Source organism: Pempheris klunzingeri, chromosome 24 (assembly GCF_042242105.1).
Source record: "Pempheris klunzingeri isolate RE-2024b chromosome 24, fPemKlu1.hap1, whole genome shotgun sequence".
In the NCBI taxonomy this organism is placed as follows: Eukaryota; Metazoa; Chordata; class Actinopteri; order Acropomatiformes; family Pempheridae; genus Pempheris; species Pempheris klunzingeri.
In genome coordinates, this window is record NC_092035.1 from 13,934,144 (window position 1) to 13,958,124 (window position 23,981).

Here is a 23,981-nt window from a genome sequence, read left to right on the forward strand (position 1 = left end):
CTACAGCTAGGAGGGAGCCGGAGCAGGGAGGCAGGAATCTCAGTAATATGGTGTCTGTTTTTTGATCTTGTGAAAAGTCTAGCTGCAGCATTCCGAGCTAATTGGAGGCTGGATGAAAAGAAGTCCGAGTGATGCCAAAATACAAAAAGTTGCAGTAATGATGTGAATGGATATGAAGGTGTGGGCAACTTTCTCCGGGTCACAGACACATTATTCTCCTAAAAATGTTACAAAGCTGACTAAAGCCGAGAGTCATAGGATAACTTCCCCAGTCACACCAACACCAACATGTGTCAAACATGTCGGCATCTGTCTGAATACAAATGGCCCCCCCTCATCGTTACTTTCTTCTTGACCTGTGCTGACCTATTTGGCTCTGTGGTCAGACAACCATCACCTCTGCAGGTAGAGGAGAGGTGAGGGTGAAACTGACAGGAGTTGTGTCTGTGTCTTTCATTAACGCTCACACTCCCTTTACACGCTAATTGGTCAGCTCTGCGGAGGGGAGGAACGAGCCAGGGGCTGAACTTCTTCCTTTATTCGCTACTAAACTCTTTCTGCCAGTTTTCACATAAATAGCAGGGTGCAATACTATGAATGTCTTAATTGTTGTGTTAATTATTCTTTTAGAAATTCCTTTTGTTTCTTTGGCAATTGTCGCACAAACACACCAAAACATTACAGTTTACAGACGACAGACAGATGTCAAACAGCAAAGTTGGCATCTTTTACTTTAGTTCTGATGGTAACAGCTCATAAAGAGGTTGTGGTTCATCACCGAGGATTGACTACCTTTTCCTCACCACTCACTAAGCTAATAACTAATCTCGCACGAGGTCTCTTAACCAAAGCCAAACCTTCTGTTCCATCCATCCGTTATTTCTTCTTTTGGAGCTGTTCTGTCAGCATGTTCATCTCCCTATTCTGTGGCTAGATTGACCGCTATTAACAAAAAGTTCCATTCTCAGGTTAGCTGAGCTGCTGTTCCATTGTAAGACAGTAATCTCCTTCTCTGTAATCCAACTGTTCTGTCTGTTTCTCATTCAGGAGGAGGCAACCAAACCCAAGATTCTTTCCTCGCAGAGATTATCTCCAAAGTGGTGTTTCCTTGACTGTAAGTACATAACATTGTTGATAATAATATAAATTTGTTTAAGATTTTTCCTTTATCAGTTTTTCAACCACCTTTTTGTCTATCCATCCATTCATCCATTTTCTTCCACTTGTCCGAGGCTGGGACACGGTGGCAGCAGGCTAAACAAAATAGTCCCGATGTTCCCCTCCTTAATGTTTTCTAGCTTCTCCTGGGGGATCCTGAGCTCTTTCCAAACCAGAAAAAATATATCATCTCTGCAGTGTTTTCTTGGTTTTCCCTATTGGACATAGGAAGGTGCCCAGTAGGTACCTGATCAGATGCCTGAACCGTATCAATTAATGTCTTTCAACACAAAGAAACAGTGACTCTTCTTCGAGTTCAGCGACCCTGTAGAGAAAACTAACTTTGGCCACTTGTACTTGCGACCTTTCAGTCACTGCCCAAAGTTCTTGGGTTGAAAGGTAGATTGACTGATGAACTGAAAGCTTTACCTTCTGGCTTTAACTTCCTGGACTATCTTGCCTCAGGAGCTCTTCACACTTGTGAAATGAACATTTTTACACATTTACTGTGAAAAAATGTATTGTGCACTTGCATGTAAGTATAATTCAATATGGCATGGGCTGTTATTTTATTGAAAACAAGTCAAGGCAGTTCTTCATTGAGACCACTTGATTAACTAGTCAACTAGTTCTCACACTGAAATGACAGAACAGGCTTTTTTGTCAGTGTGTTCCAAAATGATCCCATTGACACAATGTTGAAATAAATTTGGAAATGTGTTTGGCAGCTTGCATTGCTACAAAGCAATATGTGGTCATGTCTCGTAGATGTTCTAAAATCTTTAGACTGACAGATACAGAAAACCTTGTTCCCCACTGCAAACAGGTTAAGGGAGAAGTTCATCTGTCTTAAAACAATCGTCTCATGCCTATGTAACGACTGAAACAGGGTTTGCTTGCTGTGATCTTCATATACATAGCATAAATCCACAGTCCTGAGTTTATGTGAAGCTAAGCTACTTCAGCACAAAATCTCTTTATCGTTTCCTAGATTTTGGACCACATTTTTCACAGAATCAAAAGTGTGGTTCTTAAAATAGGTGGAACAAACAGGAGAAATTATTACAGCACGCAAAAACTATTTATGATCGTAGTTTTAACATAGAAGTGAAAACCTGTTTTACTAATGCAGCCATAGTGATCCCGTCCTGATCCACTGAAGCTGAAGAACAGATGCACATTCTACTCTACTCTATGTAAATAGTTCATGCTTGCAGGCTTTTATACACCCATACATGTGTAAGTAGACAGTTCCTCATCATTTACACCAAAAAAAATAGCACTGTTTTATGGAAAACCGAGTGCCTTACACTAAATAGGTTCTACAGTCTCTCAGCACTGCTAGCTATTTCCACACTTGTTGAGTGACAGTTGTTGTTTCCTGATGAAAAATTGATCCCCGATACAAAAATCAATGAAGAGGTGACAAGGGCAGGTACATTTCGAGGGGAGTTTAATCAGGAGGATTAAACTATCAATGCAGAAGCATCAATTTTTCTTTCAGCGACTGGAGGTAGATATTAGTTTATCTGGGGGGCTGATAGATCGCAGAGGTAAATTGAAACATTACAGATAAACTTGTGTGACAACAGTGACATGGCTCATAATATTAGCTGATATTGCTGGTATAGGGACAATCCAACTGTTCACTCTTGTTGCCACCAGATTTTTGGATTTGCACACACTGCCACTGCTCCTGCCAAAACCTCCTGCTGCTAAACTTGTGCCTCCTGATACTGATAAACACAAGCACTGGCCTGGATGTATCCTATTAAACATACCCTGTTATCCTACACTGTTAGCATCCATTGTGGCTTTGATTTTCTAGTTCAACTGTGGGTTTGTTTAAGATCATTTATGTGGCTGCCAAGTCTATAAGAAACCTCAGTTGCTGTGCTAGTATACTAGTGTACTATAACAAATAGCAGTGATGGCTTGGATGGGTTAGAGTTGAAGAAATTGACGCAGACACAAACCTGTAACATGCAAACAGGTTTGTATGCTGGTGCTCCCTCAAAATAACATAAAGCATAATCTATCAGAGCCTGGTGAATGTCATGAATATTAATCTCATACGGCAGCAGCTTACCAAAAATATCACAGAGAAGAACCCGGCATCTTACACAATGTTACACATGCATTCACAAGCACACAACCCCCCCCCCCCCCCCCCCCACACACACACACACACACATGAACACTTGTGCTTGTGTAGAGTCCTGGTGGAATTTAGCAGAGTCAAACAAAAATAGCTGAAAGAGAGAGAAGTGTTTGAAGAGGACAGACAGAGGAAACGTGTGTGTGTGTCATTAGCACGTAATCTGTTCTACTTTGATCCTATAGCTAAATTAAATGGAAATCTCACTGAACATTAGTTGTTAAAGTGACGGCAGTAAACCTACAGTGTGTGACCCTATAGTCCAAATGAAAACTGCTAACAGCAATAATGATACTGATGTACTGAATACTGATGATCTGTCAGTCCTATTCTAACATTTAAATATCTCCACATAATTAAGCTGCACAGTGCATGCATAGTGGAGATGGTTTTTTTCACAGATTCTCTGTTTTCGTAACATACTTGATTCCAGATTGGGTAATTACACCGAGAAAAAGTCTACTTTTAGAATGCCGTCCTTGCTGTGCAACACTAGTTGTACAGAAATAGCACGTGTGCATAATGAGTGTTCATGCTACCTGCGTGCTGTCTTCCTGAAAGGCATCCGTCAGCGAGATCCGTCTTGGTTCTGGGGTCTTCTATCACTTCATCTTTCTAGCTCCTTATGTTTACACAAATCTGCAGTATTACATCTGTAGTGGACATGGGTGATGTTTGGATTATTCCTCACTCACTGTGGAAGCCCATGGCTAGATTGGGTGGCAGGTGAAGCTAATTTCTAACTTTGACTATAGAAAACAGAAAAATGACAAAAAAAAAAGGATAATCAGTATTTGAAATGAGCAGATGTGGCTTTACTGATACTTCTGGTAATGATCCACCATAACTCAGTCAGTCAGTCTTCAACAAAACCCCATTTCTGCACTGGGAAAGTTACAATTTCTGGAAGTTTTAACTGTCGAAGTGGGTTTTTAGTAGCAGCTGAACACATTACATGAACATAAAAAAAATATCCAACAAAGCAAAATGAAAACATCTTCATTAAAAGTGCTGAGAACAAACGTGGACTAAAAAGAACGGGGAAAAAAGAATCCAAGAGAGCAAAGCCATACCACCCACATTTAAACCGCCAGTTCAGTTCTCGCAAATGTGATTACTGCCTTTTCCTCAGTTCCTCAGAAAATGAATTATCTAAATACTGGTGTGAAATATCAGTATTTTACAGTGTAAGACAGACAAATCGACCGAATGTGCTTTTTCATGATGCTGCCGCCTTGTCTTGTTCCCCTGCAGGTTGTCACATACACAGTGGTTCTCGGGATAATTGCTGCACCAGTGGGAAGCCAACCCATGTGTAGTTTAACAATAATGACAGCTACTTGTATTTTGGCAAGAACAGTCCGCTTTAAAGCAGTTTAATAACAAAACCAGGACTTTTTTTTTTTTTTTTTTAACCACTTCATTGGTTAACACTGTGTTTCTGTTTGTCTGTCCAGCTACAACAGCAGATCGTTTTTACAGGATCGACAGAGCACAGGTGAGTCTCTTTCTCTTTATCTCATATTTCATATTTAATATCCAACCTCTGCACACTAATAAAAGCACCTGTGTACTCACAGATCATTTTAGTTTCATGAGATCAGGCTTATGTGTGAGCATGTGTGTTCTTCATTTATGTAAATGTGTATCATTCAATAATTGTATATTAATAATTATTGTTGTTGTTGTTGTTATTATGTGTGTGTAAGGGAGAGCCCAAGACTTTCTTGTAGTTGTGGCTGATTTCCTTGGCTCATCTCAGCTTATGTTAATGCTGCAGCAGTGGAAGCAGATGTCCACTGTTTAATGAGTGTGAACAGAATTTGGTTTCTTGCCAACTGCTTAATTATTCCCATTGTTGGGGTGGTGAAGACATCGTTGGCACATTACTCTGACAAGTGGTTCATACATCATGTGTAGGGAGGCTTCTACAACTGTATCTGGCTACTGTGTCTTGTTAATATTCAGCTCCTTCCTAGTTTAGAGACAGAGTTTAGGGTGTCACTGTCAGAGGCAGGGTGCTGGTCTTCCTAGGATATATTGCACTGCCACTTGGTCTTTTCTATGCACATCCATACAGTTATATCATTTTATTGTGACTGTGGGAGTTTTGTTCAGAGGTGCTCCAGGTTAAGGCCGAGCTGAGATCACCAGGTGTTGCCTCACAGTACTTTTCCACTCATAACACATGTGTAACTGACCAGAGAGACATTGATTTCACTCTTAGTCATGGTGACACATAGTATCTCACCTCTGTTTTCTTCATTATTTATTACCTCGTTTTTTTTTTATAGGTTATCTCACATGTTTTATTACAAATACTACAAATCATGTTTACATTACAGCGAGGACAACCACTGCCAAGGCATATGAGAAGGTTTTAGATTATTTTTTTTGTCTGTGTAATGCAAATCAATAATACCATTATGGTAATATTGGCTTTTTAATAATTTTGGAGTGTGTGTGACTGGCCAGCCTTTTAATTTGATTGATTTGCCAAAAACAAATTTTCCAGAAAATGCACCATATCACAAGATAAGTGACATATACTGTGATAAACAGGGTCAAAATTCTTCAATTCAATAAATGTAGCAATAAAAGAAAACGGTCTGCAGCCAGTCATATAGTTTAACTTGGATTTCAGTTATAGAGGTTTCTGTGGTTAATTAATAACATAGAAACTTAAAATGGATTTTGTTTCCTGTATAATATTGTAGTGATCTTCCTCTTCGCAGCAAGGTCTTGATAATTACCTAAACTGTCCTGTGCTTTATGTTTTGTCAGGAACATCTCAATTACATATCAGAAATCTCCCAGGAAGAAATCTTCATTCTGGACCCAGAGCTTGTTGTTATGACGACAGTAGGCACCTCTCCCTCAGCTATGCCAGACCTGGTTACCCCAGCCTCCAGCCCTGCAAACAGCAGGTAGGTCACTCAGTGCCACACTTACAGGTTGAACCTTAACCCTAGCCTAATTAACCAGAGACATCATTTAAGACTGTTGCAGCAAAAGTTAAAAACATCTCAATACACTGACCATTTTGTAACCCACTGTCTTACATCTTACATCAAGACTTTTCAGAGAACTTTTAGTTTCCAGAATCAGTCCATCTCTTGTCTATGCAGGTAAAGAGCAGAAAGGTCTTTAGTCCTAATTTTAATGAACTGAGAGGTGGAGCACACTTCAACGTTTCTGGGAGTTTGTTCTATATATATACGGTGCATAAAAACTGAATGATGCATCTCCATGTTTGATGTTGGGGACAGTAAGCAGACCTGTCCCAGTTGATCTGAGATGTCTGGGGAAGCCATTGTGAAGACCTGAGAAATGGAATGATGTGATCCACTCTCCTAGCCTCAGTCAGCTCTGAGGCATTCTGATTCATCTACAGCTTATTTTTAGAGGCCTGTAAAGTAGTCTAACTTACTAAAGCTAAATGCACGGATAGTTTTTTCCAGACATAATTCCTTTAATTCTTGATATATTCCTAAGGCCATAGTAGGAGTTTATAACTGTCTTAATGTAGGTCCATGACCGTTTATGTTCTGATTTTTGGTCTTCAGCACTGCTGACTAAAGCTATGCATGGACTTTCATTTCAGTGTTATCTTTAACTGGAGGAAACGGTGGCACATCCAATCGCTGATTTGTTTGATGCTTCGTGCTTGTATGGGGAAGGAGATCCAGATCTGTGAGCTGTCTGCATAGATGTGGTTTCACAATCTGCGCTAGTGGGAGCATGTGGATGTTTAACAGATGACGCTTGAGACCGAACCTTTGGGGAACTCCATGTCATTTGGAGTTTAGCATTGTGCCATCCAATTTACCTGTCCGTCTAGTGATGTGCTGTACTTGACTGTGTTGAATGCAGCACTGAGATCAAATAACGTAAAAACTGCAACTTTTCTGTTTTGAAGTGGATGTTACTCCAGATGTTAACAGGAGCAGTCTGTGTGCTGTGGAGTGGTTGAAATCGTGACTGGAAAACATCAAAACAGTTAGGACCAGAGGCTCAATATAGAAGAGTTTGGTTTTCAGGGCCTCTAGGAAACAGCCTGAGAGTACCGAAGATCTGAAGCCGTGCAGTTAAGTGTTTTTTTTCCAAAAAGCCTGCAGGCGGAATATCAAGGCAGCAGACCGAGGGTTTTCAAATGTTGCACAGTGCCCTCTAAGGTTATGAAGTTGATGTGATTGAATTGTGTTTGGTGCTACTGGCTTAAGTTGGAAGAATTTGATTTGACTTTTGTTGGAGAAGGAGGGAAATTCAAAGTCTCCCTGTTTAGATGAACTTGAAGATTTGTTTTTTTTTGTTTTTTTGTAACCACAGACTGGTGGTTAGAAAGTTAGAACCTTTTGTGGGAGAAATGGCATCAATAACATTTCTAAATTTAGAACTGAAATTAACTGTAAGATCGTTGACTGAGACCCAAGTGGGAGCAGGTGTGGAAAAGACAGCCTGCATTAATAATTCACTGGTGTTTTCAGATATACCATTTTGTGATTAACTCTGATTGAACGTTGGTTGGCAAAGAGATATTCATCTCAAAAGAAACAAAGGAATGATGTTTGTCTTGTGCGCTTGGTTACCCAGGGAAGCGGAGTTGGACGACGTGGGTGAAGCTCCTCACCAGCCACCACCTTCAAGTTATATGGAGGTTGGGAACAGTGCCCATGAAGGGACAGAAGTTGGGGGGTTGGGGTTTGCTCATCCAGTCTACTTGTGGTCTTGGAGAAGTCCTATGGCCAGGTTCTCCAGGGAGTCCTGTGGGGGTTACTGTGGCAGTGTGGGGTACCAGGGCCATTGCTACGAGCCATCCTGTCTTTATGCAACCAAAGTGAGAGCTGTGTCTGGGTCTTGCCCCCCACCAGGATTGTCCCTTGTCACAAATTATTTTTGTGATGGCAATGGACAGGATGTTTAAGCACAGCTCCCTCCCAGCTATCTTGCTTTGGGACCTTAGAATTGCATCTCTGCTCTTTGCAGATGATGTGGCTCTGGTTCGGGATGGATTGGGGCGGTATGCAGTCGAGTGTAATGCAGTCAGGCTCTCTGCTAGAAAACAGTGGACAGCTTCACCTGGGTTGGGAGTGAGTTACTAGCCTTAAGCAAGGAATTTCATTAACAAATATTTTATTTTACTTTATGGAAATGAAAACTTACTCAAAGTCGGCACTTTTGAGTTTTACCTTAACTTTCCTAGAAAAAATATGACATACTTTAAAAATCTAATTCTTACAGTCTAAACATAAAAAAAAACTGTTTTGCGAATGCTTTGTTCAGTGAAACAAAAACAGTATGAAAGCACAATTAAACAGATTACAGGATAACATGGTTGAATTTGTAGAGGGCTGGCATGCAGGTGTCCAGGCTCACAGCCGACAGAGTATATAAAAAAGATCAGAAACTGAGCACAGGGAGAACAGAAATGAAACACTTCAATGACAGAGAGAAACATCTTAAACAAGAAGGGACTCTTAACTAACCTTCATGATTTGCCACTCAAGTTTTTCAAGAGTGGCAACATGACGACTCACTGTGAGACCCCTCTGTTGGATGAGTCTTCTTAGACATTACTTGTCCCTGATGTCCTCTTTCACTTCTTGGGGTTAATCCCAATGACGCCCCTAAGAACAGCATGTAATACGTATGAGTCAACAAATTATTGCTTGGAAACTGCCTATTCTTTGGCAACAAAGAATTGCTCCTTGCGGTAACCTAGTCAGAGAAAAGAAACACACTAAAAAAATATCTTAAAAACCAAATAATCTTGCAATGCATTAAAACCGATGAGTATTTTGGGGCTCAGTAGCCAAAATGTCTATTGTTTTATGTTATGTAATGTTGATGGATTCTTTTCATAACTTCTGCAATGGGCATACTGCATCAGTTTATAGCCCCATAGTTTAGAGGAACAGTACATGTATTGTACATTTGGTTGTATTTCTACAGCAGTGTAGGTGCCAGGATGAAGACAGTCTGTATAGTGGCGGTGGACCACGTAATGTAGGCGTGTCAAGCTGCACCCTGACATCTATATGTATACTGGCTCTGTGTGAAGTGCTTCGCTCACTCTGGTTGGTTGAGCAAGCGCATGCAAATTTCGCTGCTTCACAGTTTGAACCTATAGAGCCTGTAAGAGGGCAAAGCCTGCATGAAGAAGAACTGCATAATTCTGAAGTGTGTGTGTGTGCATACTGTAAGTGTATGTGTGTTTGTGGGTGTGTTAATGCATGAATAATGTTTTCCATCTGCATTTTTCCCCAATTTCTTTTCCTCCTGAGAATCAGCCAAGTGTTACTACAATATTAGCTCTGCGTGTGTTCTTGATGTATGTCTATGGATAACCGTTTTTCTTCTGCTTGCCCTGCCTCCATATGAAATCCTTTTAAACGCATTTACACACAGGCACACAGATTAAATTCTCACCTACAGGAACCTGTTAGAACAGCTGTCTCTTGATGCTCTTTAAACAGTCTCTCACTCTCCTCAGGCAGCATGAGAAGGTGCAGAGAGGGAGCAGAGGATGAAGAGTTTCTGATTTTTCTCTGCTCACTGATGAGTCTGGTGTTATTCTATATTTGTCTTACTGTTGGCAAATCCCATGAAAAGACCCAACGCAACAATGTGTTTGCATCTCTCAATGCTTATGAACTTCCCTACCCTGTCTGTGGCTCTCAGCCCAAGCCCATTGGCTCCCGCTGAAGACATACATCTTCATCATTTTCAGGTTCATATTTGGAATTTCCTACGAGAATCTGTTTACATGCTGTAATTTTCAGAAAGTACAGGCTCTGTCCATCAACTGCTGCATAAGCTCTGCTCCATCATTAAGGTTAATTGACCTTTTAGTTTACAAGTCTTGATTGAGAGCCTAGAACTGTATTTACTTTTTACGTCATCTGAGTTTAATTATCTGTGAATCCCTCGATTATAAGCCACTGAAACAGCAGTCCTGAAAATAAATATGACAATGTAGTAAAATAAATACTAAAATGATCATAATATTTCACTTGAGGTGGTTTCCAAATATGCCAAATGTAAATGTATACAGATTAGCATACAAAATAGAAAGAGGGAATAGATAAAGTAACGTGTACAATGCGAGTATAGGCAGAGCAACACAGCCTGCTGATCCTAACAACACTTCCCTTTGGGTGTGTGTGTGTGTGTGTGCATGCACATGTGAGTGCATGTGTGTTGGCGGGCTGATTTGCAATGCTGAGTGCACTGAGTGGGAGGATGAGGAGGAGAGATGAGACCGAGAAGCAGGGGCAGAGTGAGGGAGAGATGGGTTTAGGAGAAAGATAGAGTCAGAAAAACAGTGGATGGAGAGAGAAATGGAATGCATGTCAGGGCGCTCAAGAGTCACACCAATCTACTGTACGTAGACACACACACTCTCACACAAACAGTGTAGCAGTTTGCCCACGCAGGGCCAGAGGTGAACGTTCTTCCTCCCACTATAATTACCTCTTTCTCTTCTGCTTCTCTCCATCCCTCTGTCTCTCTGACAAACACTGAAAGACACCTACACACAAAACATTTTGTTTTTTTAAACATGATTTTTGAGCTGATAGCTGTGCATACCATCAGTTTACTCTTCAGCATAAGGTGAAAACTGTTAAAGCAGACACCAGGCTCACAGAGAATTTCTGAAATATCTGCGAGGTATATTTCAGGGAAGAAAACTTCATTTTCGTTATGTTAGAGTTTATATTTAGTGTTTTCGACTGATGGTTTCAACACAGAGGAGAAACCGGACTGAATAACAATAACAGACCAAGGAAACACAATATTACAAATGCTTGACTTTATTGTGTATTTATTTTGTACATCTGGTGAGGCTGGTATGCACAAGAGAGAGAGAATTATCACTGGGGTAAATGTTTTATGGTTGGAGGCACAGTTGGTAAGCTCCAAGTATGTGCACTATAGAAATCCTGTCTATATTTCTATATATTCATTTTAATGGCACTAGATAGGTGGATTAGTTAATTTACATGTGAAAAGCTGCTGCACCTATTGCATTATCATCCTTACGCATTCGCATTATTTTTTCAATATGATTTAGTAAACCGTGTGGGAAGCTTGCACTGCTTGCAATAATTACAATAAAAGATATTCTAGGTGACAGGGACCGGAAGAGGTGGTGGTATAACGCTGCAGAACATAAAAAACTCATCAGCTATCTCAACTGTGCTGAATAGGTTTATATTTTGTTGTGTAGGACAGGTAACAAAGCACTGCTAATCTCAGTGACAAGACTCTAAATGGTTTGTTGGGGCACAGCTTTTTAATACGAAGCAGCATTAGCAGGGAGACACAAACACAGCATTGATACAGCTGTAAGAAACAAAGAGAGAGCACGGACTAATATAAGGAAAATGATTGTAAACTACAGAGAGGCGGCCACAAGAGACTGTTAGAAATATTGCTGTGTGTAGTCACTGGAACAGCCACGAGTGACCAGTTAAAGTCAAAAGTGGTGGTGCATGATTAGTGGGAGACATAGTATGAACATTTTCATTTGAAAAATGCCATTTTCTAAAGCACAGTCTTCAATAATGAGCAATTAAGCTGCTCATTCAGTATAAAGCTCAGTTTATTTTGCGTCATAGAGTATAATTATTTAATTGTGTTCTGTTTTAGTTCAGCAGTGAGCGACAGACAGACTTGGAAAATAACGTTAAACCCTAAAAGTGTGTGTGTGTGTGTGTGTGTGTGTGTGTGTGTGTGTAAAAATGAATTATCAGCAGAGCTTCTTTTCATCAGTGCAGGACTCGAATCAAACTCACGATTAATAGGTCTGCGTTCGGCCTGTTCACCCTCCAGGACCTCACCTATACTACTCACTTTGTCGGCCTTTTAACTACTTCACCTGATTTCCTGAAGTCTTTCTCGGAGAAAATCCCTGCAGGTTAAACTTCTTCATGCTTAGTGATTGAAAACCAACCACAGAGATATTCAGGGTGCAGCAACGTAGTTGGTTATCATATCTTACGTAGTTAGTATATCTTGCGTAGTTCTAACTGGTTCTTAACGTTCCACTGTGACGTGTGTGCAAATGGGAGAGAGGATAAACACTTAAATATTATTATGTATTACAAACGCAGCGTACTTTAGCATCATGTCCTGCCTCCTGCAGCCCTCTGACAGACAGTTGTGTGCATAGACGGTGTGGTTATGGCTACTCTGGATGTCGGATCTGAGGAAAATCTGGAATTTATATGAGAAAACTGCTTTGGGAAGAACAGAAAATCAAATTTTAATCCACATTCTAAATATGACACGGGCAGATAGAACTCATTTTGATCCAAACTAGCTAAAATATTTACAAATAGCAAAGTTGGGGAAGCAAAAGCACAAGTTTGCTCCCCCAGGTCTAAAAGTGGGGGGTGCAGCTTGCTCCGCCTGCTACATTGCTCAGGTGCCTGTGGGAACAGCCACATGTGTGTTGAGTCACAGACACAGTTTTGGTTGAGGGAGGATGTGGCCCCTGTAGACCCTGCTACCAAGAAGCACCACGGCAGAGTGTGTTCTCACAGTTGCTGCCTGCTGTGAGGAAACACACGGTCCTCGCATGAGTCTGTATGATGTGAATACAGCAGGCTATTGTGTGCTCCTGAAAAAAAAACAAAAAACCTTTGTACACCCAAACCTCCTGCCTTTGTTTTATGAATGTGACAACACTATGCCATTTCCCCCTCTGCCTCTGAGAGAGGACAATCCTTATTCAGCCTCCCAAAAGAGATTACTTGTCAGGTTGCTTGGTGTTGGAAAGAGGTTCAGGCTGCATTCATTAACATCTTTAAAGCCATCCACCATCAGGGCGTGCTGCTCAGCTCTGGGTTTAAAGCTGGTGAGGACCTCTTAAACTGTTGGACCTTGCACAGACAAGGGGACCTTATTGATGTTACTCTGCTAACAGCAGACTCAGTGAACGTCCTCTGCACCCAATTTTTCTTTCCAGGTGTTCCCTTTCAGTGATGAATTTTTCATTCGTGAAGAAGCTGGTAGTTACCTAACTACCAGCTTCTTCACGAATGAAAAATTCTCTTGCTTTGCCCTCAGCTTGTCACATTTAAACAACCTTCAAAATCCTTTCCTCCTTCTCTACCAATGCCTTTATCACACTCATGCTCACTATCTCTGTCTTCAACTTCTCATCCAGCAAGGACCCAAACATACCACATGCATAGATGCACAGACGTTACATCAAGGTTGTGGAGGCTTGAAGGCAGGCAGGCGTCACTAAAGTGATTCTAAAAGACAAAGCAAGGATGAAATAATGGATGTTTTCAATCATCATTTCATCAGTGCAAGTGCATTATGTGAGAATCTGTTGCAGTACAAGCTCAGAGTTGGTACTGCCTCCTGATACACAGCACATTCGTTTGACAAGCCTGACAGGAATGTTAAAGATTCTCAAGTACGGCAAAATGTTGATTAAAGAGAAACTGTACTGATTTTCCTCTGGCTCTGTAACATTACAATGAGGGAAGTATATGGAAATGAACAATGGTCGGCTAAACAACACGAAATCTGGCGGACAATGACAAGCGAGGAGCTCCTGCTGCAGGCGCGCTGGAAGAAAGTTAATGTTCATGTGCATATACTACCCACAAAATTAGATTAATTTGGGAAAAATAGTGATGTCTCAGAGGAATCGCATGGTTCACATCCTCTACAGAACCTCTCCACTCCCTTCATTCCTGGGGCTACCTAGAGGCTGAAGACGTCAGCAAATATCTGAAGTCAGACCAGGAAACTTTGAGCCGTGGATGTGAGCCGTCTGGTTGGGTCGGAGTTTTGTTTGGTGACTTTGTTTCCTCTGTGTTCTGCTGTAGTTCCTCCCAGAGGCAGCGAGTGAACAGCGACAGCTCTGCGGCGGAAGCTGTGACACACAGCACGACACCTGTGGCCAGCAAACTCAGCAGGTTAGTATACTTCTACACACACTCATACACTCTGTAGTATGTTTTGTCTTTATGTGTTTGAGCTGTATGCTGTATGTTGAGTATAATAACACTAAAGCTAACAAAGATAGACTTGAGGTGGGGTGTGAGGAGGAGCACAGGAGTGTGATTATATAACTGTGTGATGGTGTATGTAATACATTTTACTTATTAATAAGTCTGCCTAATGCATTTCATTTATTTAATCTTAATTTAATCCGGCGGTTTTATTGATATTAAAAAATCCTTTCCAGGAGAGACCTGACGAGTCACAAAAACACAGTCAGCAAAACAAAGCTACACCATAAACAAGGAAATTAAAGGAACAGTTGCGAGAACAGAACTGTAAAGAAATATAATTAAGCTGAAGTAGAATGTAAGACTCTAGTTTAAGTTAGTTAGTTGAGTTAGGGTGAGTTATATTTTGGTTAACGTATATATGCACCCTCTGGCTTGGTCATAGTGCCCAAATAATACCCTGTATTCAGTGAAAAAGCTCTGGCAGGTGACACTGTATATCCTCCTGGCTACAAAAGCAGACTTGCAGTACTGCTTCAAAAGTCGTAGGCAGGTGAGTGGAAATGCTGTAATTTAAGAATGTGCTCCAAAATATAAACTTTAATAGTTTGTTTTTATCAATTCACAAAAGTGAGCAAACAGAAGAAAAATCAAATCAATGTTTGGTGTGACCTCCCTTTGCCTTCACAACAGCATCAGTTCATCAGGTACACTGGCACAAAGTCAGGGGTTTTGTAGGATCATATTCAGGTGTATGATTAACCAGTTATACCAAACAGGTGCTAATGATCATCAATTCCATATATAGGTTGAAACACAGTGATTAACTGAAACAGAAACTAAAACTGGGGGAGGAACAGCCAAACTGTGCTACCAAGGTGAGGCTGTGGAAGACAGGTTCATGTCACAGGTCATCATCAAGACTGAGCACAGCAACAAGACACCAGGTAGTTCTACTGCATCAGCAAGGTCTCTCCCAGGCAAACTTTTCAAAGCACACTGGGGTTTCAAGATATTCAGGCTCCTTTGAAGATGCACAAAGAAACGGGAAACGCTGAGGACCGTAGACACAGTGGTCGTCAAGGAAACACGTTATGCTTACTTCCCTTTGACATCAGAGAATGTCCAGCAGACAACTTTCAGAAACCAGTGGGACCCAGGTAGACCAGCCACTGCCCAGAGAAGTCTGGCCAGAAGCGGTCTTCATGGAAGAATGCTGGCCAAAAAGCCAAACCTTCAATGTGGCAACAAGGCCAAGCGACTCAACTGTGCATGAAAACAGGAACTGGGCAGCAGGTGCTCTGGACTGATGAGTCAAAATCTGAAATATGTGGCTGCAGCAGGAGGCAGTTTGTTCACCGAAGGGCTGGAGAGCAGAACAATAATGAGTGTCTGCAGGCAGCAGTGAAGCTGGTGGAGGTTCTCTGCAAGTTTGGGGCTGCATTTCTGCAGATGGAGTTTGTAGAGTTAAGTCAGAGTTAATGATGTCTTCAATGCTGAGAAATACAGGCAGAGACTTATCCATCATCAATACCATCAGGGAGGTGTCTGATTGGCCCCAAATGTATTCTGCAGCAGGACAACAAGTCCAAACATACAGCCAATGTCATTAGGAACTATCTTCAGTGTAAAGAAGAACAAGGAGTCCTGGAAGTGATGGTGTGGCCCCCACAGAGCCCTGATCTCAGCATCATCCAGTCTGTCTGAGATCACATAGAGAGACAGAAGGATCTGAGGCAGCTGACATCCACAGAAGATCTGTGGTTTGTTCTCCGACATATTTGGAACAACCTGCCTGCTGAGTTCCTTCAAAAACTGTGTGCAAGTGTACCTGAAGAACTGATGCTGTTTTGAAGGCAAAGGGAGGTCTCACCTAATATTGATTTGATTTAGATTGTTCTTCTGTTCACTCACTTTACATTTAGTAAATAAATGAAATTAAACAATTTAAATTTTATATTTTTGAAAACATTCTTACTTTCCAGCCTGTCTTCACACCTGCCTAAAACATTTGTCAGGTGGGCGCAACAAGAAGGAATGCAGTAACTCTAACAAGTTTAAAATAAAGGGAAAGCTTCGATCATGATCACGATAAGTTAAAAACGAACTTACATGGTGTTATAAGAAAAGTTCTATCTTTCTATTTGACCTTTTTCAAAGCTGCAGTCTCCAGGAACTTCGTTGCATGACATTTACACCTGTTAAATAGAGAATCTTCACATTACAAAGGCCAACTCAGGTGCAGTTTCAATATTAGTATTGAAAAAAACAATAGTGAGCCTTTTATGTCACATGCATACTTCTAAATGTGTTGTTATCATGTATTTTTTTTGTATCATTGAATATTAGTTTTCTGTACTTATTGTTTGTCATTATGCTTTTTTTTTTGTTTGTGTTTTGCAGGGCAGGTTGCATCCATCGTTCCAACACCACGGCTGCTGATTTTAAACCAAGGCTGAGGTCAGTACACTTACAAACTCAATTTTTTGGTTATTTAAACCAATAAATTATCAGTAGATCACAGGGGTGCAAGTGTATCCTGTGAGCTCACACCGGCGATCCTAGAGTCAGGGGGGCAGAAGTAAAGAAACCCATTAAGGCCACACACACACACACACACACACACACATACGTCTGAACAACTAATCTGATCTGTCTGCAGATTCAATTAACTGAACCAAAACTGAAACAAAAGGCAAACAAAATAAATAATTCGAAATAAACATAAATAAAAGAATACAATTAAGACCTAGGAAATCAACTAACACACTCAACACAATCACAGAATCAAAGCGTCATTCATAACCAGCCAAAATAATTAATTCAGATAGCTGATACTGAATGAACTACATTTCTTCTTAACTGTAAAACCCCTGGCGCTCACAGCGGAAAGTGTTAAGTCGATTGGATAAACAGTTCTCGAGGAAATCAAAGAACAAAAACACAGGCACAATCAGTCGCATACGGACGGGGATTGCTTCCTTAATAGTTTGATGGAACAGCACTCTTGGCTGCTGCGACGCTGATGGCACTCGTCAGCTCATCAGTGACATTGCTTAAGCTGCCACAAACAAACACCAACAGGCGATATTACAGGCCGTGATTTGCGAAAAGCTGCTGCGAAAGGTGTGATGTGGTTTGGCGTCTGCTGTCGGCAGATTGATTTTGATGTCTCTCTCTCTCTCTCCCTGTGAGTGTGTGTTCAGCGTAAGTTTTCATTCATTAACAACCCCTACGCAAAGTTCTTTTAATATTGTCAGTTTGAGTCAAGTCTCTGTCAGATTCCTCTGCTCATTAAAACATCCCGGTACTCATTAAAACAAAACAGCACTCTGCTCATTAAAACAGCATGGCACAGACACATTTTTATTTCTTTTTTAGTAACCTGAACAGGCATGTCTGCTTGTCTCTGTGTGATTGTGTGTGTGTGTGTGTGTTGTCATGTTAATGTTATTTTCTGTATTTCCACCAGATTATCTCCTCATGAAGTGTTGCTAATCCCATTTCATGAAGTCATGAAGTGAATTAATCCAGCCATAAAGATACATAGTTCAGTATAAAAACATGAGACAAACATCTAGTGTGTATGAGAGCATGAAAATGCAAGGGCACAAAGTGTGTGTGTGTGTGTGTGTGTATAAGAAAACTGAGCTCCTAACAAATGTCATCAGGTTTATTCATTTATTTTTTTTCCAACATGTTTTTATTTCCAAATTATCAGAACAGACAATACAAGCATAACAGTACACCGAATATTATCATATTCCCCATCCCTTCCCCCCCCATATCCCCATATGCCCAAGTAAACAGAACAAAACAAAACATGCAACCAAAGTTTTGTAAGCATCTCAGGTATGTATGATTCGCTCTTTTTATTCATCACAGTATTACAATTATTAGAATTAGAATACTATGGAATAGATTTGTCTTCTCCCCCATTGTACATTAGGGGATAAGACTCTCACCCCTCTCTACAATATCAGGCTTTTCACATGGGCTTCCTATGTGGCCATCCGTAACACTTCTAATATAAAAAAGTTCCAATAGAAGCATTCAGACGACGCTTCCACAAAGCAGTTCAAACTTCACACCCTTCTATTGTTGGGATCTAGCCTAGAATCCTGTCAGCCATTCCTTCCAGGGATTGCCGATGGGATTTATTCTGCCATCCCACTCATCTGCAAACCCTGCCCCCTCACCACATGTTGAAGGTTGCTTTATCTTTTGCATGCTTTATTCCCTTTATTGAGTATAATTATCTTCCGTGTTTATCTCTTTCAGCTGTGGAGTGGGTCTCATATAGACTTACAAATTAAACAGATATGAAGCAGCATCTGTTATTTGTACATGTTTATTCCCGTTTACTAGATGCATATAAATGCATGCCAGATATGTTAATGGGAAAAAACCATGAAATTACCCAAAACCACAACGTTTTAGTCAGTTTCTCAAAACTTTCTGAATTTCCTACTATGCTCCAAGCCCATGGGTTCTCCCTTAAGGTATGAATCTTCAAAAATGGCTCACAACTATATAAGCTAAAACAACAACGGATGCTAGTCAAACAGGAGGAAATGAATTTGTCTGGGACTGTTTTCAGCAGCGGATTAATCCACATTTGGTGCTCTGGTGAGTGAGGCAGCATGATAGGGAATCTAGACAAAATAAGCTGCAGTGTGTGAGTTCGTGGTAAAGAAAGAAGATGTCAGCCAGTGCAACAGTGCGGCTCATTGGTGGGTTATTAATTTAATAATGTTTGGACAACAATGGCGGTCCGTGTCTCAGAGAAAGAACATATATCAGACACACAATACTTGCTGGTAGAATACCGTCATGGTTGTTGAGTGTTTTGGTCTATTTATCTATGTGTATGTTGGAAAGAGTCTATTTTGTGTTTAATGTACCCTACTTTATATATTTGTAATTGACTTACTGACCCAAAGAATGATTTTTTTTTTCTCTGAGCCCAAGTAGTTTTCATGCCTAAACCTAACCAAACAGTAACTAAAAAGCGACGATAACATAAACTCTTTAAGTTAACAGAGTCTACAAATATACAATCTATTATTCAAAGAAACTGGATGTAAATAGCTGAATAGCAGCTATCTGGCTATATGGCTCCTGGGCACAAACTGACACGAGTAAACAAAAAATACTACAGCACACACACACAGCACAGAAGATTAAGGCAGCGTGTGTGTCTGTGTGTGCTTAGGAGTGAGAATTATACATAGTGTTTTTAGTGCTGTAAATGCAGAGTGAACAGAAACAGCAAGTGGTTTAACAGCCCTCCTGTCTGTGTCGGGCTCTCTCTACAGACAGGAAAAAAGCCTGAAGACGAGTGAAACGGAGAATGAGCAAGAAAAAGGTAACGGTTCCACACACACACTCACACATTTTTGTCTTTCAATGCTTGTCAGACCCTTACTGATTGAATGCATTTGCTGGGCCGTAACCCTTACCCTACCCTAGTTCATCTTTCTTCTAACCTACTCTAGATGTGTTTCTAACTTGAACCCTAAAAAACTTCAAACGATCATTTGAAGTAGTGAAAACCGACCAAAATGTCCTCACTACTATGGTTAAAAACTCTCACACACACACACACACACACACACACACACACACACTTATGTGTGTGTAAGTACTGGACATAGCTGTTACAGCTTGACATTCGATTTAAATATTCATTTAAATTTGATGTCACACACAGAAGCTGTGTGTGTGTGTGTGTGTCTGTGGGGACAGAGAAGTGAGATCCCCTCTGTGTCTGCAGACAGACTGTTTTCTTCTCTGACACATATTTTCTCAACCTCTGTCTTCATGCGCTCACTTTGCATGCAGGGAGTTGGGTGTACGGGAGCCTGAGCTTTCTTCTCTGTCAGCTTCACTGTGGTTTTATTCTCTTTGGGAACTTGCATGTTTTTACTTCATGATCTGGTTCAGTTGTGTTTCTTTCTTGGCGATGAGTTTGCCTGCAGGCTTGTGTTTGATTCCAGTTGTGGTGTTGTGCATGTGGAGCCGACTGCAACCCAGTTCTTGGTGCTGATTAAAAGTCACTATAGAAAAGTCCCATTCTGCAACAGCAGCTAATGCAGTAGTGCTCAAAGAGACGTGTTGAGAGCCAGCTTTCTCGGAGGAAAGCATTCTTAACTTTCGAATGTTAAGTACACACACATAAATTAACACATTTAAAAGATAATTCTGGTCTTTGACAACTTGAGTTTTATTTTGGTAGTTTTGTCCATCATGTCTGTCAGTTGTACTTTATTTTGGTAGTTTTGTCCATCATGTCTGTCAGTTGTACTCACCAAATTGATAGCCAAGATCTAGGAACACTGTGTCCATGAATCCATTGTCTATACTGCTTATCCTTCAGGGTCGTGGGGGGGCTGGAGCCAATCCCAGCTGACATTGGGTGACAGGCAGGGTCCACCCTGGACTGGTCACCAGTCAATCACAGGGCCGACACACAGAGACAGACAACCACTCACACTCACACATATTTAGAGTCACCAATTAACCTGCATGTCTGTGGACTGTGGGAGGAAGCCGGAGTACCCGGAGAGAACCCACGCTAGCACGGGGAGAACATGCAAACTCAGAAACACAGAAAGACACCAGGTTCAAACCTAACCTAAAAAGAATTCTGACAGGGAAAGAAGCTATCAGACAGGAAGGTAACTAACAGTTTATCCAGACTGTCTAAATCTCGAAGCTTGATAGAGTGTGGGCTTTTCTCGGGGGGTCCAAAGGCTTTGTGCCGCAATTAACGCCACATCCTTCTGTGCACCATGTCTGTATTCTTCAGTAATCTGTAGATACAATATAAGCTTCAATACTGAAGGCCATAAACGTAGGTTTTGACTCGGGGCCTCTTTACATTGCATCGCACTAACTCACTGCAGCACTGTGTTCAGGAGGGAGTGGGGCCCTGCTTTAGTTTCTGATCCCACCTTGTTTGTGGTTCAGCTCAGCCTCCAAAATATCTGTGAAAGTGGATGCAACAACCTCCATATTATGTATTTAAGCAGTCCTGTCTGCTTCAAATTGACAACAACAAATGTGATTTGAGGGAAACGTAACGCCAATCAAATTATGTTTTCTATGAATTTAAAGAGGAAATGTTGTTAATTAACGGCAAGTTGGAAGAATGTTAATACTGAAGGGGTCAATGAAGTGTTCACTGACAACATATTTAATGACATATTACATTTATTTCATTCATTTTCCACCAAAATAACCAAAATCACAACCTTAACTAAAGTGCTCTGTACATTCACCATCCACCCCGACCTCCTCCCTGCAGGTCCATGAGTGTAGGCCAGCTAATGATTGCATTTGTCAGCAAAACGTAATTATGAAATGAATTTAATAACACACACACATCATTTTTGGATATGGGATTGATTTAAGATGCAAAGAATCAACTTGTTCATTCGTTTCGATGCGTCTTTTAGCTTTCTCTCTTGAAATATCACGTTAAAGCAGATTACTGAGTGGTTTTCTGCGAACTTGAGATTCCTTGGAGCTTTTCCAGGGGCTCAGTGAGGAAGAGGTGTTCTGGCAACTTAGATTGCACTACATGCAAAAGTTAAGCCGGGATTAGGGGATTCAATTCTGTCCTGTAACACAATACTTACACGCCATAGGTGCACCGAGAGAAATTGGGTTGCCGTAATCATTTCTCATCTCTGGTCTAGTCTTTGCCCTGGCAAACGAGTGGAGGTTTATTGCTGGTTTTACAAGACTACCGCGATGTATCCCTCCACCTCACAGGGAAAAGACTGTGGACGGTAGACTCATAGAGGAAATAAGTTTGGAAGGTACCCTCTTTATCTGTCTAACCCAGACTGCTAAAATCTGTGGGTATCTCTTCCACATGTATGAGACTAGATTGTTGTATTCAAACGGACTCTGAAGCTATCCTTTAAATGTGTTGCTGGATGACCCCGTGCTTACTTTCTGAAGTCTTTGGCTGCATCACTGCTGCTCCAATGCAGTGTTTCTTTTTTTCTTTTTTTTTTTAATGAATGAGGTAGCTGTATTTTTGACACAGCTCTATTCTCAGTCTGAACACATCCAATGAGAGGAACTGACAATTCTCTCCACTAACCGTACGTGAATGCTTTCTGACTTGGGTCTGGACGGCCACGATGATGCTGCTCTTGATTTGCATAATGGAACAATTTTGAGAAGAAGCAGATTCTGTCTTGGAAACCTTTTATATTCAATCCATGTTTCTTTCTGTCCAACATGCATGTTTCTTTTATTTCTAATGCAGACACTTGTCCGCTCTCTCTCATCCACACACACACACACACACACACACACACACACACACAGCTCACATAAGGGTCAGACAGGTTGACTGCATCAAACTGAGGAGTTCAATGGAGCAAATGACGTGTGTGTGTGTGTGTGTGTGTGTGTGTGTGTGTGTGTGTGTGAGAGAGAGGGAGAGAGGTGGGGTGAACGAGAGAGAAAGAGGGAGAAAGATGTGCCCAATTTATGAGTCTGTGAGAGACTGAAAGAGGGGGGGCATTGCCCCCCCCGGTTTCATAAAGCTCCTCTCTTCCCCCTTGGTCCGCTTCTCCTCTCTCCTCCTCTCTCCTCCTCTCATGTCTTAAGACTGGCTCTCATTTCCTCTGGTTTATTTAATTCCTTCCCTGGGCAAAATTCATTTAATTCCTACATTCATAGTGTGTAGTGTGTGTTGGGTTTTGTGGTTCGTGTGTTGTTTTTGATTTGTCTTGCAGCCACAAAAGCTCTTAGAGGTTTTTGAAGTCTGCCACCACCCCCCCACCCCCCATACACGCGTGCACACACACACACACACACACACACACACACACACACACACACACACACACACACACACACACACACACACACACACACACACACACACACACACACACTAAGCCTAACATAACTGGATTAGGACTCAGCTATTTAGAGCGAGAGAGGGAGTGAGAGTGAGTATTGAGGTCAACCTAATAAACATTCATCTCATATGGCTTCAGCCATACACAGAGCATGTGTTTCAACCAATAACCAATGACACGAAAATGCTGTATGTCTGTGTTTGAAATGATATTGATGATGATGATGCTCTTATGCTCTTATTGTCTGTGCCCAGTTCACTTACTTACTTTGTATTTAAGTGTATATGAACTTGTGATGAGGCCCTGAAGGCTGAGAATGACTTCAGTATAACTCAGTGGTCATAGTTCCATCACATACACAAAGCAATATGAAAAAACATCTGTAACAATACATATATCTATTAAACCGATTCAGTGCAAGTTTCAATAACAAGGTTGCCAGAGCATCAAAATATTTGTTCAAATATTTGGATTATTAAGATTAAGATGCACCTTTATTCATTCCCCAAGGGGAAATTCACATGTACACGGCAGCTACATCAGGAACTTGAATTTACTGTGAGAATTCCAGTGAAAAGAAAAAGAAATTAAAAAAAAAATTATACAAAATATAAAGCAAAAACTACAAAATTGAAAATGTACAAAATAAAATATAATGCAGATATACAAATATGATGCAAATATACAAAATGTGCCCCACCTCTATCTCTCTCTGTCTAATGTTATCTCCCTCTAACTCTGTCTGTACCTATCTTTCTATTTCAATATACCATCATTAATAGTAAAATGATGACAAAATAA

At 40.9% G+C, this 23,981-nt stretch overlaps 1 protein-coding gene across 3 annotated transcripts in view; it reads left to right on the top strand.

Annotated features, from left to right (window-relative positions):
• The window catches only part of LOC139223469 (diacylglycerol kinase zeta-like), an 89,419-nt gene that overhangs the window by 51,953 nt on the left and 13,485 nt on the right, over positions 1-23,981 (top strand). For all 3 annotated transcript variants that reach the window (XM_070855373.1, XM_070855371.1, XM_070855372.1), the window contains 6 exons: positions 1,048-1,114; positions 4,774-4,814; positions 6,101-6,243; positions 14,167-14,256; positions 16,696-16,752; positions 19,611-19,660. In XM_070855373.1, coding sequence (XP_070711474.1) covers positions 1,048-1,114; positions 4,774-4,814; positions 6,101-6,243; positions 14,167-14,256; positions 16,696-16,752; positions 19,611-19,660 — 448 coding nt within the window. The remainder of the gene's footprint in view (positions 1-1,047; positions 1,115-4,773; positions 4,815-6,100; positions 6,244-14,166; positions 14,257-16,695; positions 16,753-19,610; positions 19,661-23,981) is intronic.